The 18,765-nt window shown below is 41.2% G+C and overlaps 1 protein-coding gene across 1 annotated transcript in view; it reads left to right on the plus strand.

Annotated features, from left to right (window-relative positions):
- TLE4 (transducin like enhancer of split 4) overlaps positions 1-18,765 on the plus strand; it is a 99,121-nt gene that overhangs the window by 36,498 nt on the left and 43,858 nt on the right. The window contains exon 5 of the mRNA XM_014942659.1: positions 18,385-18,589. Within this exon, the coding sequence (XP_014798145.1) occupies positions 18,385-18,589 (205 nt within the window). The remainder of the gene's footprint in view (positions 1-18,384; positions 18,590-18,765) is intronic.

Raw genomic sequence — 18,765 nt, forward strand, 5'->3', positions numbered from 1 at the left:
TTAGACTTGCCCCAGACTAGAGCTGAAAAAGTAAGTACAAGGGAGCTGTCAGGTAAGTGTAATCCTTCTAACAAGGAAGGCCTTTTGTTAGCAATTTATGCATCTGTTGTTAATAATGTTCCTACATCTTTATGAAGTGGTTGTTATATCATGTCTGAGTTACGGTGCCTGGGCGCAGTGAACCTGCTGGTTGGTTTTCCAAGTGTGTGCTGTTCTCCTCGGTAAACTTATGTTTGCTCTCCAGTTCCCGATAGTTTTTGGCGTGGCCTCATCTCTTTACACTCTCTCTAGATCAGGTTTTTCAGAATGGTACTGCTGAAGTTCTTAAGGAAGACCAGGTCCATACTCCCTCTAAACAGATAATACAGCAACACAATAATATGAAAGAAACATAGCAGAGCCCGCTTGCTTCTGCAAAGTAGATTGTCCAGTGAGTTTTGATTTGGATGTTGTTGGCGGGGCTGGAGACAAACTGGAATTAGGTGTTTTTAACACCGGCATCAGTGTACGCACACCAAGGGGAACTTCATTCACATGGTTGCTGTCAGCATGGTCCCTGGTCACAGGGAGCCACACTGAGATGAAATGAGAAGCCCAGGTATTTTCCACCATGCTGTAGTGCCCGTGCAGGAGCCAGGGCAAGGTGGCAAGACAGCGTGGTGAGACGTGACGGTGAAAAAGCCTAAATCCTTCTTGTGGTCTCTGCTGTTGCCACCCACCATGAGACTGAGAGGAGGTGATTTTCCAGCACGAGGCAATTGCAGAGACACCACTCATTACGGAAAGCAAAAAGGGGTGAAGAGAAGAGACAGGGAAGAAGTTAAAAAGGAGAAACGATACTAGTCTGCGTGACAGGTGGGGCAGGGCATTGAGTTCACTGCTCTGGCCTGTCAAATGCAATGCAAAATGCTGTTTTCCCATAACTGCAGACAATATAATTTGCTTGTGTGCACAGAGGAAGAAGGCTAGCATTAAACGTGTGTGAAAGCTGCAACCCTCCCTCTAGGTTTGGTTGGGGAAAAAGTAACCCTTTTTTTTCTTTTTTTTTTTTTTTTTCTTTTTCCTGTTCTTGCTGTTTTCACTTGGCTACGTGATCACTGGGTGGGCAGGCTAATGTGTACTGCTGGGCTTTAACATAATGCTGCTTGTTAGGGCCAGGGAAGGCGTTCAGGCAAGTAAGCACTGGAGCCATCTGTCTTTGGGTCCTCCACTCGTTGCTGGGGTCGGGGTGGGTAAGGGGGAGCCCCCTGCCTGTCTGGGGGTCAGAAATGCCAGGGGGTAGCCGGTGGGCTCTGCCTCCCCACCAGGAGACTGCCTCCCCGTGTCTGCGTCCACTGGAGTGTGGGGTTTGTGCCTGTGGCTCGAGGTAGCCCTGGGGTCCCCTGTGGGGTTTTGGGGAGCTGAGCAGGAGGCTGCTCGGTTGCTGCGGCGAGGTGGAAGTGAAGTGATGGAGAGGCTAATTGCAGACCATCTATTTTGGGTCTTTTGCATACTAGGCCACTGAAGATTAAATCAATGTAAAAGCGGCTAGCAATAGGCGAGTTTTAATTGTCTCTACCATACCTAATTTCAGTTCAGCCTTACAAGGCCCGTGGGTTTTCTCCTCTCTGTGAAGGCTTGATCCCAAACCTATTAGAATCAATGAAAGATGCCTTGTGTGGATGCTTAGGGAATTTCTGTCTTATAGTGCTTCCCAGCAGTAATCTTAAAGTGAGATTTTGGTACTCTACCCCTCTGCCTTCTCTTCCCCTCACCTGGGAGCAAAACAGTGTTTTTCCCAAATACTCATCAGAGCATTCTTTGTATGTTTGCTGTAAAGGAAAGGAAAACATTCAAACTCTTGTGGAGCTGACTTATTTTTTCCAAAACCTGGATCAATATTGGAGTAATTTCTGCAGTAACTTTGATCTTTTCAGGCTGGCTTTCTGTAGGTCCCTCAGAAGTTTTTTCTTCTGCGCATGGCCCTTTGAACAGGGTTTTAAGTTAAAAGGCTGTTGGAATAGAATGCTTATGTATACAAATCAAGAGTTAGGTCACTTTCTTTACCTGAGTGCAACAAGCACTGCCTAGGAAATGGTAGGAAAGCAAAGATGACTGTAAACTTCTCAGTAAACAATTATTTATTTTTTAAAAGTAACTTTGAAGATTTTTAAAACCCATTTTTGGTTTTTTTTGTTTGTTTTTTTTAATGACTTGATCAAAAATGCTATGACCCATTTTTGGTGTGGCTGACCTCCACCAGAAAATGGTGGTGTCATTTTTATGACCACCCTGTTGCCATACAGAGCCACATGTCACCAGTCTTTCACCTAGATAGTCAATGAAAACAGTACCTGTCCTTAACATATGATGACCTGGAGATGATAACACATCATCAGGAACTTGGGGCTTGAGTATTGTAAATTCCTTTTTACTGGGTATCTGTGATGGTGGTGCACCCCTAAGTTTTTGTTTGTTTGTTTTTTGTTTTGTTTTCTGAATGCCAAGAACACATTTGCTTGTGTGTCTCCTGCTTTTTGTCCTTTGCATTGTCTGCTTATAAGTGACAGATGTGGTTTACGTTAGCACTGTAGCTTTACAAAACTCTAAATAGGACTGCTGTGATTCTGTTTGCAGTAGTATGTTATTTACTCTCCTGGCATTTTCTTTATTTAATTCTTCTTTGCTTAAAAACAAACAAACCTTAAAACCATTTTCTTCCTCCAGGAGTGTTTCTAAATTACCTCCTTCATTATTTGCGTTTATCCATTTTTCATAGTTGAGGTCAGCATGTCTTACAGTTATGGGTGGATTTTTAGACTTGCTGTTCCTCACCCTGAAGGCTTTTATGGGAGAGAGTCTATAAGTGAAAATGCCGGTTTTGTTTGTGCATTGCAGCAAGAACCAGCAGATCTGAGACTGCTGAGCCCCCGAGGTAGCGGAGCCCTTCCTTACAGCCCCCTCTTCCAGTGGGGCTCAGGGTGCTGCTGGGGGAGTCTTTATGATGCTCTTCCCCTACTCGTTGTGTTGGAGGAACTCTTGAGGGTTTGGGTCCCCACCTTATTTTGTGCAGCTTTCTGCCCCTGGTGAGGAGGCACGGGAGATGATGCTGCGTGACCGATACCGCGGCTCTGCCCTGCCTGTACACGCAGCCGTGGGGGGCAAACTGGAGGCTTTAGGAGACCCTCTCAGCCCTTTCCTTCAACTTTGTGCCAGAGAACAGCTAGACGTTGGTTTCGACACAGAGCTGATCTTTCATTGTTAGGGCTTCAGCACCTCTCAGGAGAGGCAAGGGCTCACTTCTCTACCTGTTCAGCCGGTGGCTGTAAATCAAAGGTGACTCACTCCCGGTGCAGATTGCACAACCGACTTGCAGTTCTCCCTGACTCCCCCCTTGCACCGCTTTCTTGTGCATGATCCTGACCTGTGAGGCTGCCCCTGCAGGTGAGTTTGCCACCGGTGGAGCTCCAAACAGGCATGGTTCTGCTTGCGGGATGAGGACCTTATTTTATTTGGGGTTGATGTTTTCAAATAAATATCAATCAGTTTTCAGCATACAGCAATTTTGCATTTACTGCAGGAATGCAGTATCACTCAAACTGAGATAATATAACCACTGAAGCTTGTAAACTGTGTTGTTAATTAGACCATGTGTTTTTGATGGACTTTTTAAAGCTATTAAAATTTACGTGTTGGGGATTGAAATAATTAGTTCTCTTTCACATGTTTGACAGAATTGTGAATGGCATTTTAAATTTCTTTCTTACGGTTGAGCTGCTTTGAAATGTACCTAGAAGAAGAATCTGTATACCCTTCAGTGATGTGGGTGCCATGCGCTTGTTGAAAATGCATACCTTTCTTTTCCAATATGCTTTAAAAAAAAAAAATAAATAATCAAAAAGCTTCCTTGTCTGTAAGGAAAGTGGCTCGCATTTTTAGTTGGTGTGCAAATTCAAGAGCACACTGTGCTGATGAACGAAAGAAAGACAGTTCCCCGTTTAGCCAGGCTGTAAAATAGCTCTTCAGGGAGCAAAGATGTAATTCCTGGCAAGTAAGTAATGGCATAAAAAAAGCCCTCCCCTTACCTGATACTCTTGCAGATCAACACAGAATGTGACTGTCTCTGAGAGAACAGTTATTTCAAGCCCTGCGTGTGTTTGAAAAGCAATGAGAAAAGATAAAAGAAAGCATCTGTACTTAATAATTTATAAAATAAATAATTTTGTTCTGTTTCTGATCTTCATTTATAGCACCAGCAACAAGTGGTGCAGGCTGTGGAGCGTGCCAAGCAAGTGACCATGGCAGAACTGAATGCAATCATTGGGGTATGTGGTCTTTCCGTTTTAGTTCTAATAGTGCTTGTAAATAGCTTTTCTTTTCCTTTCTGTCTTGTATGAACTCATTTCCATCAGGTGGGCAAAAGTTATGGGCAGTTCAGTAGCTTGATCTTCCTGAAAGCTGGTTACTACATGAAAACTTGTGCTTGCACTGTGCTGAGAAGATTAACGGGGTAATTAATGTTTGTATTGTATCCATTCCCTGGAGCTGCATCAATATCTCTTTTTTTTTTTGTTGTCCTTTTTAAGTAACATTGCTTCCATTACATACTACCTGCCAGTTTGCTTCTGCTGCTACCGTAACAGATTTTTCCCATCCCTGCTGCCCAAATATTTTTCTGGGTGGTAGCTCAATACTATGAATATTTACTGTACTTTTTATTTCTGGATTAAAAAATAGCTGTTACTTTAAAAAAAAACAAAAAACAACAAACAAAACAAACAAACCAAAATTGACAACAAAATGACTTGTCACCAGTACAGTCGCAGACGCCCTGCTCCCAGTCATCTGAAGTCATCCATCTGTGTGGAGCCCCTCTTCTCAAAGCTTTACTGTTAGTGGTATGAGCCTGGTGTAGCGGGTTGTATGGATGTGGGCAGCCACAGTGTTTACATTTTACAACCGGAGAGGAAAGGCATAACAATGAAAGCTGTGGCTGTTCGCACTACATAAAATAAAGGTGAGAAGTCATAGCTTAATAGCATATTATTCACATGTATAATTATGCAGCTGGTGCAAGCAGTTGTTTAAGTTATTCTAATGAAGACACTACAACTGTACTTCCCATCTTCTGCGCCCTCCCAAATGCTTTTTCTTTTGTGTATAGATTATACATAAAAGTCTTTTCCTTTTTTTTATTCAGTGTATCAAACACACTTTGAAATGCTAATTATTCCATTTACTTTCATTAAAATTCAAATTGCTGAGTGAAGATGTGGATAAGGGTCGCCGAATAATCAATCTGAAGTGAAGATATTGCTTCAATTATGCCTCTGTCTTTTAACAAGGAAATCAGGACTCTCTGATCATTGCTGATGCTAGTGTAGAGCAGTGGTCTGATTGTAGCTTGTTTTTAATAGGCTGTTTCTAACTGTTTTGTATCCCTCTGACCACAAGAAAACACTGGTAGTCAATTAGAAGATATAAATGGAAAAGAGTAACCTTTATTTCCTCTGAAGTGCCCGTTAGAAAGAAGGGGGTGAATCGGAGCGAGTCATGTAGAATCATGAATAACATTTGTTGTATGTCTTTTACGCTCCAGTGGGGAGAGTGGGAGATGAATAATTTCCCAATTAGTTTTCATTACCTAACCAAAAATATTGCCTTCTATTAACATTCTTTGCATAAAGTAAGTAGCTATGGGTTGGCTTCTTTGTTAAAGAAGTTTTGTTATCTGTGTTGCTGCATGTGTGTATGGAGCGTGTGTGTGTACGCGCACGTACTGTTTTATGTTAGTGGGTATGTGCACACGCGTGTGTGTATGAATGCTTCATAGTCTGCTTATGGATGTTCTTGCCATTCACCTTTGTATGTGTGAGAGAGACTGCAAAAAGCAGTTTGCCTTCTAGTAAGAAATAAGTGGATTGGTGTAAAATATGTGATGTTACGGATACTGGCAATTCCACTCGTTATTTAAGTTTATCCTGCTTTCATGAACTACTAAACCACACGGAATAAATACAAACAGACTAGACACTAGTCTCATAGCCTGGCAGTAACTTCTGTTTGTGTTACCGCACCAGACAGAAGTGAATTTTCTATTTTGTTTGTTGCTGTCTGCATTTAAGACAAGTCAATTGAAATTCTATTGCCTCAAATTTTCATAATGTCTGAATTTTGGTTTTGTGCATTAAAATAGGACAGCTCTCACCTCCCTCACAAGACTGATTTTTTCCTTTGCTCTACTGCCTGTTTTCACTGTCCTATTTTATGCTGACTTAGGAAATGCTATGTGGCCCTCTTTAGTTTTAGAGAAACAGGAGCAATACGGACTGAAAATTTTGTGTTCATCAGGTTTAAAGAGAAGTAGCATGGGACTAAAAAAGTCTTGTCATACTTTGTAAAGTGAATACCAGTAAGAGTAAAACAAAGAATGTAATTAGAAATCATGGCTTTTCTATATCTCTAATTACGTTGTCCTATATTATTTTGCTGTTTGGTAAGTCTGACAGAGTTTGTGTTCTTTTAACCCCGTGATATATTAAAAGCTTCTGAAGTTCATTTGCTCTTTACAGCTTTTAAAAAATACATCTTTTAGTTACCCACTGATCTGTGTACCAGGCGAAGACAGAAGCAGTATTTGAGTTTTTGAAATACAACTGTATCTTAAGTTTCTCTGTGCTTTGGGGGGGCCTATTCAGTTCACCTCAGTCATGGTAAACCCCTTCGGTTCGAACAGAAGAACCCTGGGTTTGAGTTTAAAATGGGATTTCACCAGAACTGAGGATGTCACAAAAAAAGCATCAAATGTGCGCAAATCATGTCTCTCTTTGTGTTTCACATGTATATATTTTTGTATGAATGTGCTCTGATTTAATGGAATCTGATGAAGCACCTTTTAACTTTGCAATATTATTCTGTCTTCATTGGTAAATGAACCAAATCAGTGATCCGTGCAGTTTAAATGCAAAATACTGAAGTGAGCCTGGAACCCGGAGAGACTGCTTGTTCTCCTGACAATAAACTAGTTGTGTTTAATGGAATGAAACACAGTTATAATGACTTCTTTCACAGGTCATGTTCAGTTTAAAACTGTTGATGGGCTGAAACAAGTTAAATATCATTTATCTTCTTCTGGGGAAATGCAGAGAGAAAAACTAAACTAAAACTAGGTATCATAAGCACACTGCAGGAGGACTGTGAATCTGCAGGCATCCAGGCTCTGCATCTGGTGTTTGCCATGGACAGTATGGTACGGCATTCTTGCTCGGAGCAATTTATAGCACACATCCAGACCTCCTTTCCAGGTTGGGTGTATTGGGATGAGCAGTGGGACGTATCCAGTTGATCTTGTCACGTGTCATAGCTGCCGTGTGTTTAAATTATCATCTGCAAGATCACACTGTTGGAACAACACACAAATTGTAGCCTTAAATCAGTAATACTATCTAATTAGAAATGATGCTTTCATTTCCTGTATTATTAAATTGAGTCGTCTAACTCTTAAAATGTTTGGGCTTGTTTTTTTGGTTGGTTTTTTTTTTGTTTCGTTTTGTTCTTTTACATCCATTATAGCATACAATAGGAACATGCTGTGTGAATGTGGTTACGTTTTAATATGGGAACCACGGAATTAACTTGTAACTTTATAAGAATTTTATCAGTCTTTTTTTTTTTTTTTCCTATGTTTAAAATAGTCAGTTTTCAACTGCAATTGAGTAGTAAGGCAGAAGTGGAGGCTACTGCTTGTGTGCCTGTTTATCACACGGAGAGAGATAAATGTACCGAAAACTTAAGAACAGGTATGTGATGGTGTTCAAAGAAAATGCAGTTTAGCACAAGAAATGCTGAACCTCAATTTTTAGCAGTGACATTTTAATGATAGGAAGTCTGCAAAATTATTTGCCATCAATTGTGAAGGCAATAACAAGCCTTGGTGGTTTTTCACACCCTCTGTGTTAAGTGCTTTCAGAATGACAGCGTAAACTGTGTTGGAGAACTCCAAGGAAGTAAAACTGATTAAAATGTTCATGCTTGAATGGTGCTGATGGAATAGTTCATTTGGACTTTCTCTACCTCCTGCAGCTCAAGCTGAAATATTAAAATTCAGTGGATTTAAATCTCTCTCCCCTCAGCTCAGGAAAAAAACATTACATTTTAATAGGTTTTAAACTCATAATTCATTGGTTTGGAGCAGCACTATTAAATCTATTTAAATATTACTTGTATTACTAAGGAAATGATTTAAATTATTTTTCCTTTACCATTCCATACATCTGAGTGAAAAAAAAAAAATTGGCTTTGGTTTAATTTTTAAGCATTTTGTTTCATTATGTCACTTTTATTATCTTCTTTAAAAATAAGCAAATGGCAGTTGCTGGAAGAAAGGACTCCTCCTGCATTGTCATAGGTAATCATCGAGCTATAAGGTTCCTTCTTTAATACACCGCTTGTCACAATTTCTATCCTGTGTTTGAGGCTGGGGTGCTCGTTTAGCCCATCTCAAAAGGTGTCTAATTTTTGGTTGCTCTCAAGTGGCTAGTCAGTTTTACAGCTGTGGAGGGCAATGCCTGTTTTTAAAAAATAACAGCACGCTGTCACAGGCACGGATACAGGTAAATGCACATGAGTTGTAATAAAAACTTGGCATCAGTGATTGCTATCCTTGCCGTGGCAAACTCATTCCTGCCGAGGAGCGAGAGCTCCGGGGAGGATGGGGAAGGGCGGCGGAACGAGCAAGGGTGTTGTAGCACAGGGGCAACAGTCACTTGTCTCTCCATCCCATCCCTATTGCTTGTTCAAAAGCCTGCTAAGGGCTGGTTGAAGCTTAAACGCTGTGAAACAAGTTGGCCGCCTGCTGTATGTCGCACACAGGTTGTTGCAGTGGGAAGCTGGCACGGGAGGTTGGCTTGGTGGTTACGCGCTTTGAGTTGTCTTTATTTCTGTACCCTAAAGAAATACTGAAGTTCATTCCTTCACGTCTAATTGCTCTTGTTTGGTGTTTTTATATTGAGGATGTGTGAGGGTGATATGGTCCTGCGGATTTTTTAACGCTGCCTAGTGCCTGAAACTGAATTATAGAAGGAACTGGAGATATAGAAAGCTGTTGGGTGAGCACTTTAGGTTTTGAATTATTTATCTGAAGTCTGGCTAGGTTAAAGACGCCTTGTTTTTTGGAGGAAAGAGGTGTTTTGTAGGGATTTTTCTTCTTCTCCCCTTATTCCCAGGTGCCAGCTTCAGAGAGCGCCTTGCAGGTGAGGCCTAATTTAAATAAAGCTTTTCTATATGCAGCATTATCCTGATTAAAAAAGCTGAAAATGAGGCACAGGATCTTTTTAGGGATTTTTGAGGGAATTAATTAGAATGTAAGTAATACCAGTTCCCATATTTACGGAAAAAAAACACTCCAAGGATGGATTTTTAAATATTGTTGCCGCGGTTGGAACATGATGCCTCTGTTTTCCTCTTTTCCTCTTATTTTCAGTAGCTGTGGTAGCTACTGAATTTATATTGGTCCATCACTATATGAGCAGTCAGTAACGTTGCAGTGTGAAGTGAAGACCACTTACTACAGCTCACTGCCAATATGCTGATGCCAGAGGCCCTGCTCGTTATGCTTAAGTAAGTGCCTGTGACATGAGTGTTACGGCTCGCATACTGTATCTGATCAGGCAGGAGAGCTGACTTCTGCCTCTGTGTTTCTCAAGGTTTTCCAAACCCTGGCACGAAAGCGATGTGACCGCCATATATATATTTTTTTTAAATTTAGGATTAGTCAGTGCAGATATAAGGAGAATTTTCTTCGTATTCTACAGCATGAATGGATGGAATATTTTCAATATTTTATTTAGGACTTATTTTTGTATGTTTTCACTTCACACACAGTAGAAAGGAGAAAAGGCTGTTGCCAAGGTGGTGTATACTGCAGTGTATGGAAGCTGTCTCCAGCCAAATACAGATTTGCTATACTCCATCAGACTCTTGGTACATTATATGCTGTGTATTGACTTAAGCAATGTTTATGTACGGGATGGAGGTGCAGCCTGTTTAGATGTGTATCCTTACAGTACTGTGTAGCCTAAAGACAATTATTATTGTGCCATGGTGTCATACCACAGAGTACTGATATCACCCCAATGTATTTGTCATTTAGACTTCTTCCCAGCCACAGGGGACTAGGACCTCCATACAGTGGATTAGTTACGCATTTGCTTTTTTTCATATGTGGGTGTCTTCAAACTTAAATGTAGGCTAAAGCAAGGACTCTAGTGCCCAACTGGGACGGACACTAAGGTTCTGCATAAGGAAAGTATTTCCAGATGTTAAGTTCATCCATGAAGAGGGAATTTAAGAGGTCTTAAATCTTTAAGTTGTCTCATATTTCAGAATGTTTTACTTTTGTTAGTGAGACAGTTCCTTGCTTATCGGTTGGTGAGCTTTTCACAGACATTCCCTTGGTATACGAGTGCATCATAAGCATTGATGTACTCACTCCGGTCATGTTTCTGAAACAAGGGAGTACTGCTTTCCCTGTTCTGCCTTTGGAAGGGGCTGAGGCAAAGAGAACAAGTGGTCCTTCCACAGTCTCGGAGCTGCAACTTACGCCCAGGTGATTTTGGTCCTTGTCAAACCTTCCTATATCAAAGCTGCTGTAACTGGGGAACTGCGCTAAAGCAAAATAAATTACTGTAATTTTCGGTTATTTGACTAATGGGCACAACATTAAGCAGACAGAGCACTCCATCTTTGAATGGTCTACTTGGAGAGAGATAAAATGGTGTCCACATGTCCTAACACCTAATGTTCACCTGTGGGAAGAGGCTGCTCACCACCAAGAAGGGCAGGTATTACAGTAGTCCACACAGAGCTGCACCAGAAATGGCAGCCTTTAAAGATGCAGAACGGGTTGGAAAGAGTGTTACGAATCCAAGCAACCCAGATTTTTATCACAAGAAAAGACAATTTGCTGAAGTGTAACACAGTTTGTGTGTTGTAAGCATGACTAAACAGTGTTAGCACTTACTGAGGTATGGAGCCTGTGCTTCTCAGTAATTGCGATCCAGAGATCTGACTTGCTAAGGGATGACTTTGAAAGATGCGTTAAAGAAATGCATGTGTGATATGCGTAACATGCATCTCTTTTATCCTAAGACTACAAGGCTCTTAGACTATACCTTGTGAGGAAGCTTATAAGTGAATTATAGTTGCCACATTAAAAGCTCTAGTGGTAGAATTGCTTATAGATTTAGAAACTCGGGTCTCTCTGTGACCAGTGGCATTATTTAACTTTTTTTCTAGCTTTGATTCATTATAGATCCTGGACGGTACTTGTTTCACTTTTCAGTCACGTTTATGTAGCCTAAGTTTTCAGAAACTTTTTAATGTGAGGGCCCTACAAGAAGCTTATTTAGGACTCTGCTGGGAAGAGCATAGGCATTGCTCTCATTTTCTAATTCTAAAGAAAAGGATCAAGATCCAAAAGGTCACAACAGGTCACAAGGTCTTTTCCTACTGTCAGTCCAGAGGAGAGAAAATGTCTTCCCAGTGTCCATGGGTAGGACGTGAGTGGAGCACTTGGTAAATAAGATACGTGAACCAATGTGCACCTGCCCATCCAGAGCAGGTGCAATCCAGGTTTTTGCCATCTTTTCATCTGTAATAGAAGACACACTGCCATCATGAGTCTTTTCTCTGCATTGGTCTTTGTGAAAAGGTTTTGAAGTTGAAGTTTGCTATGTGTGGCACGTTTCACACCACGGGTACTCTGTATGGCAAGACCTTGAACGAACCTGGATTTGATGCCTTCTGCGTTCTCGTGCAGGAGATGTGGATTTTCTTTTTCTTAACTAACAATTGATGGGGGAGAAAGAAGGAGAAGAGAGCCTAAGTGGCATGGTATATGTAAGAATTTCTGCCCTTTATTAAATGATAATAGAAAGTGATACTAAAGAGCCTCTTTCCTCCTCCCTCTGCCCCCAGTGTGAAATTAAGATGGAGAGGAGTCCTGCAAGCAGAAGAAGGAACTACTGAACTCCAAGATTCTGGGCGGAAGGTGCCCTTGACCTTTTGCAGGGAACTAGGTTTTTCCTTTATTAAAATACTGGTCTTTTTTACCACATATCTTTTATTTGCTAGTGGGTTGCATTAATTTTCTTGTTACTTTTGTCCTCTTATCTACGCTGTTTCACTGAGTGAAAAATAGTCATAGGGGGGGAAGGGAGGACAAATAGTGAAACATGTATCCTGACAGATGTTCCTATATATATGATTAAGAACGGAAATGTGCTCTGCATATATTGCCTTTCATCCCACAATATGATTCGGGAGATGACTTTTTGTTCCTAGATCGCTTAAAAGATCTTTGAGGCAATTTGTAGAGGTATGATTCTGATCGTTTCTTTGTTATTTATGTAGGAGTTCTAAATGCTCCCCTTCTGATTAATGACAGCTATTGATTTTTTTCCTTCCCCCCATAGTTTTCTCAGTGGAGCTTGCATTTCTCCTGTAGAATCAGCATCCACAAAGGCAGAAATTACTGATTCTCAGAGAGTAAGAAGCTTGCCATTTGCCTTTTTCTTTTTAGTTTTTTAAAAATATTATTATTGATCTCATCCTTATTCTCTTTCCTTTTTTATTACTCTTCATTCTTCTTCCTAGATTTTGTCTAACCTGTGCATTCATTCCCCTTTGTGAAGAGAAGTGTTTTCCAGTAGATCAGCTGTGTATGGGTGTTTAAAGTTCCCACCAGCCTCTGATACGTTTCTTTCACACTGGGCACGTTCCTCTACAAAATGGTATCTCTCTCTACCCTACATCTGCACCACAGTCTCTTTTCGGTTAACCAGTCATTTGATATGTATGCATATATAGCTCCAGGAGCATTCCACTGGAGGAACTGCTGCATGACTCTTTGTAGGCTGTTTTGCTGTGTTTTTCGTAACATCAGAAAACCCTTTTCTGTAACGGTATGCCAGCAAAGAGAGAACCGTACAAAGGAAGTACAAACAGTGCACATCGTGTCAGGGGTGTGAACAGGCATGAGAGAGAAAAATTCGTATCATCCTAAGCACACTCGTAGCTGTGTGTGCCAAAGGACTTCCATTTCTTGCTGTTCTTCAAACCGTTGACATTGATACTGCGTACTCTTGAGCCATTGTTTTTATGTCTATATTTCCTCTCATCTTGGTTACTGTTGTATCTGTATGCTGTTTTACTAATGACTCACTCTGAGCATTCAATTGCTTTATCTAACAAATTTCAAACAAACACCAAAGCTATTCTATCCAGATTATTTAGGCACCTTCCCAGCAGTATTGCGGGTATGGGTAGCGCACGCACGTGCGTATAGATATAAAATATCTTTTTGAGACATTAGTTTATTAACGTTAGAAATGTCTTCAGGTTAGAGGAGTATGTTCAGGTTGTTTGGATAATGGCTGTGAGCTTTCGGGGTCTGTAAGAGGAAAAGTGGTAGATTACCACGACACAGAGCTGCTTGGAAAGTGTCCAGTAAAAACTTGAATCTTTTCCAGGAAAATAGGCTTTGAATGTGCTGACTATAACAAGAGAGCATTAGAAGCGAATTTGTTAGTGGGTTTATTATCACATTTTACTTTAAATTTGATCTCTTAAGTTGTGTTGGGAAAAGAATTAAGCTAAGCATCAATATTTAGAATTGCAGTTGTAAAAACCTTTTGCAAAGCCCTTTTACCCATTTGGTTAGATGTGGCTTTGGAGTTACTTTACTCATTACTGTAGACTATCTAGAAGAATATACAGAAAATTAATAAAAACCCAAACAGATCAGTAGCAAGCAGATGTTATTTTCATTTGACATGCGTTACTATTTCTTGAAAGACTTACTTCAGTTTTTACTACAGAACTAATTTAAATTATCATCTTCCAAAACTTATTACCAAAAAGAACTCAGTCTTCTTTTTTGGCTTCTTTCTGATTGCTGGGTTACTCTTGTTCTTACATTTTGCTGTCTTGGATGTTCCTTAAAAACATTTCAATCTATTTTGCAATTTTCTAGGGCATATTTCTTGTTAGCTAACTGTTGCTGGTTTTATTTTTAAATAGTTCTGGAAAATTTACAGCATAATAAAGCCTGGTGTACTGCCTTTGCAAGTTTTTGCCTATTTTGCATTGATGCTGCAGATGTATGCTTGACTTTACGCATACTGTAGTCAACTGTGATGAGATTGTCTAAAGTTAACCACATGCTAAGAGTTCATAAATAACATGACTAAGGATAACAAATTAAAGAGAAGATGGAGGAGTGGGAAGTGAAAGCATTACAGCAACATCAAAAAAATTACGTGGTTGCTTCGTTGGCTCATTTTCAGGCTTTCCTTGCAAGTTTTTAAATTGTGTCAGATTTTATGATCTAAATTCATGGTACAGGCAGAAACAAATGTAAACTTCCTTCCACAGTGGAATATTTCTGTGTGGGGAGAATATCTGTCAGTTGTCTTAACTCCTCCACATCTTTGGCATGTTGATGACGAGGGGAGACCACGTTTTTTTTTACCCCACTTTATCACTAACCTGATGCCGATTGGGTTAAGGAGTTCCCCATGTTTTTATAACTTTCCCTGTAACCAAGCAGCTGTGTATGGGCCACCTGAGAATCTGGTGCTCACAGTGACACCCATGGGCAGTGGAAAAGCAAAACCAAGCTGTGAATGTTGTGGGCATTTTAATATAGTAATAGATCTTAAGTGTCTGGAAATGGCAGTTAGAGATGCACTGTCATTTGGTCTTTACTTTTCCGAGTATGCCTATTAGCAAGCAGTGCTTAATTATGTGATCATACCCTTTTTTTTTTTAAACTTTTGCTCTTTTATATTCCGAGAGCAAATGCCTGCCCAGTGTTTCACTTGAAATCTTGTCACTGCTATTTTCGGGCCACTGCCTGGCTTTTGCCATACAATGTGGCTCATTGTGTTGGAGGACCTCATAGTCCTTTCCTGTACCAGTGCAATCCTAGTCTATGACCCTCCTCCTGTTGGTGAACTCTCTATCCCACCCCAGTCTAGCAACGTGCGTAATACTGTCCGTGTTTTTGTGGCACAGGCATGTGGGGCTATATTGGAATTTTGGGTGTTAGCTTAGATTTGTTTAGCAGGCTGGTTTTCATACCAAATTGTTTTCTTTGTGCCATTACAGAATCACAGAATCACAGAATTGTGGTGGTTGGAAGGGACCTCAGAGATCATCGAGTCCAACCACAAAAAAAAAAAACCAAAACAAAAAAACAAAAACAAAAAACCCCCAGAAAAACAAAAACCACACCACCCACCACCTAAACACACAACAACAACCAAACCAAAAAACCATCACCCACCCACTCAGCAGCCCACGACAAACCAATAATCTTGGGCACTAGAGCATGCCCTGAAGAAACATGTCTACACGTTTCTTAAATACCTCCAGGGATGGTGACTCCACCACCTCCCTGGGCAGCCCATTCCAATGCCTGATAACCCTTTCAGTAAAGAAATGTTTCCTAATATCTAACCTGAACTTCCCCTGGCGTAACTTGAAGCCATTGCCCCTTGTCCTGACATCTGTAACTTGGGAGAAGAGACCGACCCCTGCCTCTCTACAGCCTCCTTTCAGGTGCTTGTACAGAGCTATAAGGTCGCCCCTCAGTCTCCTCTTCCCCAGACTGAACAACCCCAGCTCATTAGAATGTCACTAAATGGCACGAAATTTCTGCTGTATCAGTGAATTACACTCTTGTGAGTGTGGGGGCATGTTTTTTCCAGATTTCATGTTCTCATCGTTTTCCATGGAAGAGCTTGACCTCTTCAGAGAAGTTCTCCATGGCAGGAAGGCTGTGGGTTGGGTTTCTTTCTTTCCCTGCTCTCTCCAGTTATTTTCAGAGCTCTCTGCAGTTCAACTTGCAGTGAAAACACATCAGTCCTTGGCCCAGAGGGACTGGGCCACCCATGCTGTTCTGGGTGACCTCAAGACACTAGATACTGAGGCATCATTACCCATATTGCTCTTAATGCCTGCATTATGTCTGGGAGGCATGAATGATGTTTGGCGCATCCAAGGTGCAGTCCGTGCTGCTGTCTTGCTGAGCTATGCAGAGAGATGCCTGACAAAGCAGCAGTAAAAAAAGAGGACTGAATTTGAGGTGCAGTTTTATTCAAGCTCTTTGGAAATCACCCTGTGTCCACAGATGAGATAATTTAGTGCGAATTGGGTAGCCTCAGTAGACATGTCTGTACGGATTGCAATGAGTGTCCCTTACCTGGTTGACATTGGTTGACAGTGAAATAGTTAACGTGTGGAAAGCTCTGTCATTGTTGATATTCTCAGGCTCTTCTCAAAGCCTTTGCTTCAAACCACATTTAGATTCAGGCAGAAATCTTCTCTCGGTGGTTTATAGCATGTTCTTGAGCAGGAATGGGAAATTCCATGTTTAAAGTGAGACACCAGAACGCAGGTTATTTTGTCCATTCCTTTTCTTTCTCTCACTCTCCTCCTCCTGCCCCAAATCAAGCATGCCAGATTGTTCCCTTTCTGTAAGGGAACTGAAGCTAAACAAGCTGTTGGCTCTTGCTTCATTTCGTTACAGTAAATTTAAAATTCTGAGAAAAGAGCATCAAAAAAGCAAAATGTGTTTAATACTTTCTATAAGAAGGAGCACCTGCTGGAATGACTCATGTTGGCAAGCAAGGAGGGGACTGAGCCTTCCCTCTTCCACCTGGTAAAAGGTTTTTTTCTGGTATTCTTTGGTTTTTTGTGCTTCTTCCCCTCCCGCCATTCTTTTTAATCCCCTCACCTTCCTTTTGGATCATTCCCCTCTGTTGCCTGGCACTGATCTGGGTCGGGTGACATGTTCGTGCCACTGCTGGTGTGATTCCTCTGGCTGGGTTGTATTTCCCAGAGTAGGAGAAGGATGTGTCCTTCCACCGGGAGGGTATTGAGGGAGGCGTGCGTGCAGTGTGCCGCACGAGTTATCTAGCATGCGGTCTGTTACTCCCAGTTTTTTTGCTTTCAGCTCACCTTTATGTAAAGATTGATGCTGGCGAGGGGAGGGAAGAAATCAAGTGAACACATGTATTGTGTCTTGATTGATTGAAGAGCTGGGTTGTGAGGTGGGAAGTGAATTTAGGTTCAAATGAAAAACAAAACAAAAGTAGGACTTGAACCTTCACAATTAAAAATTTAGAATGGAATGTTTTCATTCAAAGCAAGTTTAGTTTTAAATTTGTTCTGTATACAGGCATGCAGTGGGGAGAGAGCAATCCTAGAGGACTCCTGATTCAATTTACCATGAACCTTGAGCAGTGGCTGCCTGAAAACAAAAAGGAAATTTCAGTGCTAATCTGGTTACTGTATGAACAGAAATTAGCTGGACAGTTAATGGGCAAGTCTTAGACCTGAACAGATCTCTCTTGGGACATATTTAGCATAACTTTTTCACCTGTTTGTTTTGTTGTTCCCCCCCACACTTTTCCCATTAAGTGGCAACAAACAGTCGACCTACCCCACAATAGTGGGGTATAGTGTAGCACAGAACTTGCTGCAGCCCTGGCTGAGGTCAAGCACTCCAATTCGAACCTCTCAAGGGCTTTCTCTATGTGTTGCCAGTGTACTGGTAAAAATGACTTTAAACTCTTGTCAGTGCAGTTACTGGTGCATGCATCACAGTCCCACTCAAATAAACCTGTCACAACACAGAGTCAGCAGCTAGAGAAGAGTACAAGGGCAGGCCTCTAGCTTTTCATTCGAGCATCACTAAACGTGCACAGAGTGCCCAATTATTTCAGCATTATTGAGCAAGCCTACAGGAGGACCCAAGCCTTGCTACATTAGATTTTCTTTAGTAATTTGCTCAAGTACCGCTGAGGACACTTAAAGGGCTTAAAACGGTGGCTGCAACCAGTTTCCTTTTCTGGATTGTTAATTCAGGTTTTCTCTTTCAAATTAACTCTCACTGCATGCTGTGCAGTAGCGCTGGGAGAACTGTTTAACACTAATTTTCTCAATTTTCAGCTTTTTTCTTTTTTTGCATTATATAACTGCTTTTATAGTTACATATGTTTTGATTAGACGTGTACGTAGTGCGTTTCTGCTAGAAGGAGTAAAATGTAGTATCACTGTCAGAGAAATAAAAATTTCACCAAAAATGTAAAATTCCTATTCCTTTCCTTTATTCTTATTTTATTAAAATTTTTTGTTGCTCTTTTTATTCAGCCTGAAGTTTACTGATTGTGTCGTGTCCAAACATATGGACATTTTTAAAGCACCAGTACGTTTGTGAGTTGATACCCGAATTGATCACATGCGTTGGTTGATCTAATCAATCACATCTGAGGTACAGGATCAATTGGACAACCCCCAGCTCCCCGAACAAATTCAATATCTGTGTTTCGTTTTTCACAGCAGCAACAACTCCAGGCCCAGCATTTGTCACATGGACATGGTCTTCCCGTGCCGCTCACTCCGCACCCCTCGGGCTTGCAGCCTCCAGCCATCCCTCCCATTGGCAGCAGTGCCGGTCTCCTGGCACTGTCCAGTGCACTGGGGGGGCAGTCCCACCTCCCAATTAAAGATGAGAAGAAGCACCACGATAACGATCACCAAAGAGGTAGGTGCTGCCAGATGAGTGTGCGTTCTTCATTCGTTTCTCTCTTCTTCATTTTCGTGAAACTCTCCCCTTAAAAAAAAAGAAAAGGGGGGGGGGCGGGAGGCAAAAAAAATAAAGACTTTTAGAAAGGATTCCTAGCTAATTGCCTTAGTATTTATAACCTAATGGTAGCCAGA

Source organism: Calidris pugnax, unplaced genomic scaffold (genome assembly GCF_001431845.1).
Source record: "Calidris pugnax isolate Ruff unplaced genomic scaffold, ASM143184v1 scaffold109, whole genome shotgun sequence".
Taxonomy (NCBI): Eukaryota; Metazoa; Chordata; class Aves; order Charadriiformes; family Scolopacidae; genus Calidris; species Calidris pugnax.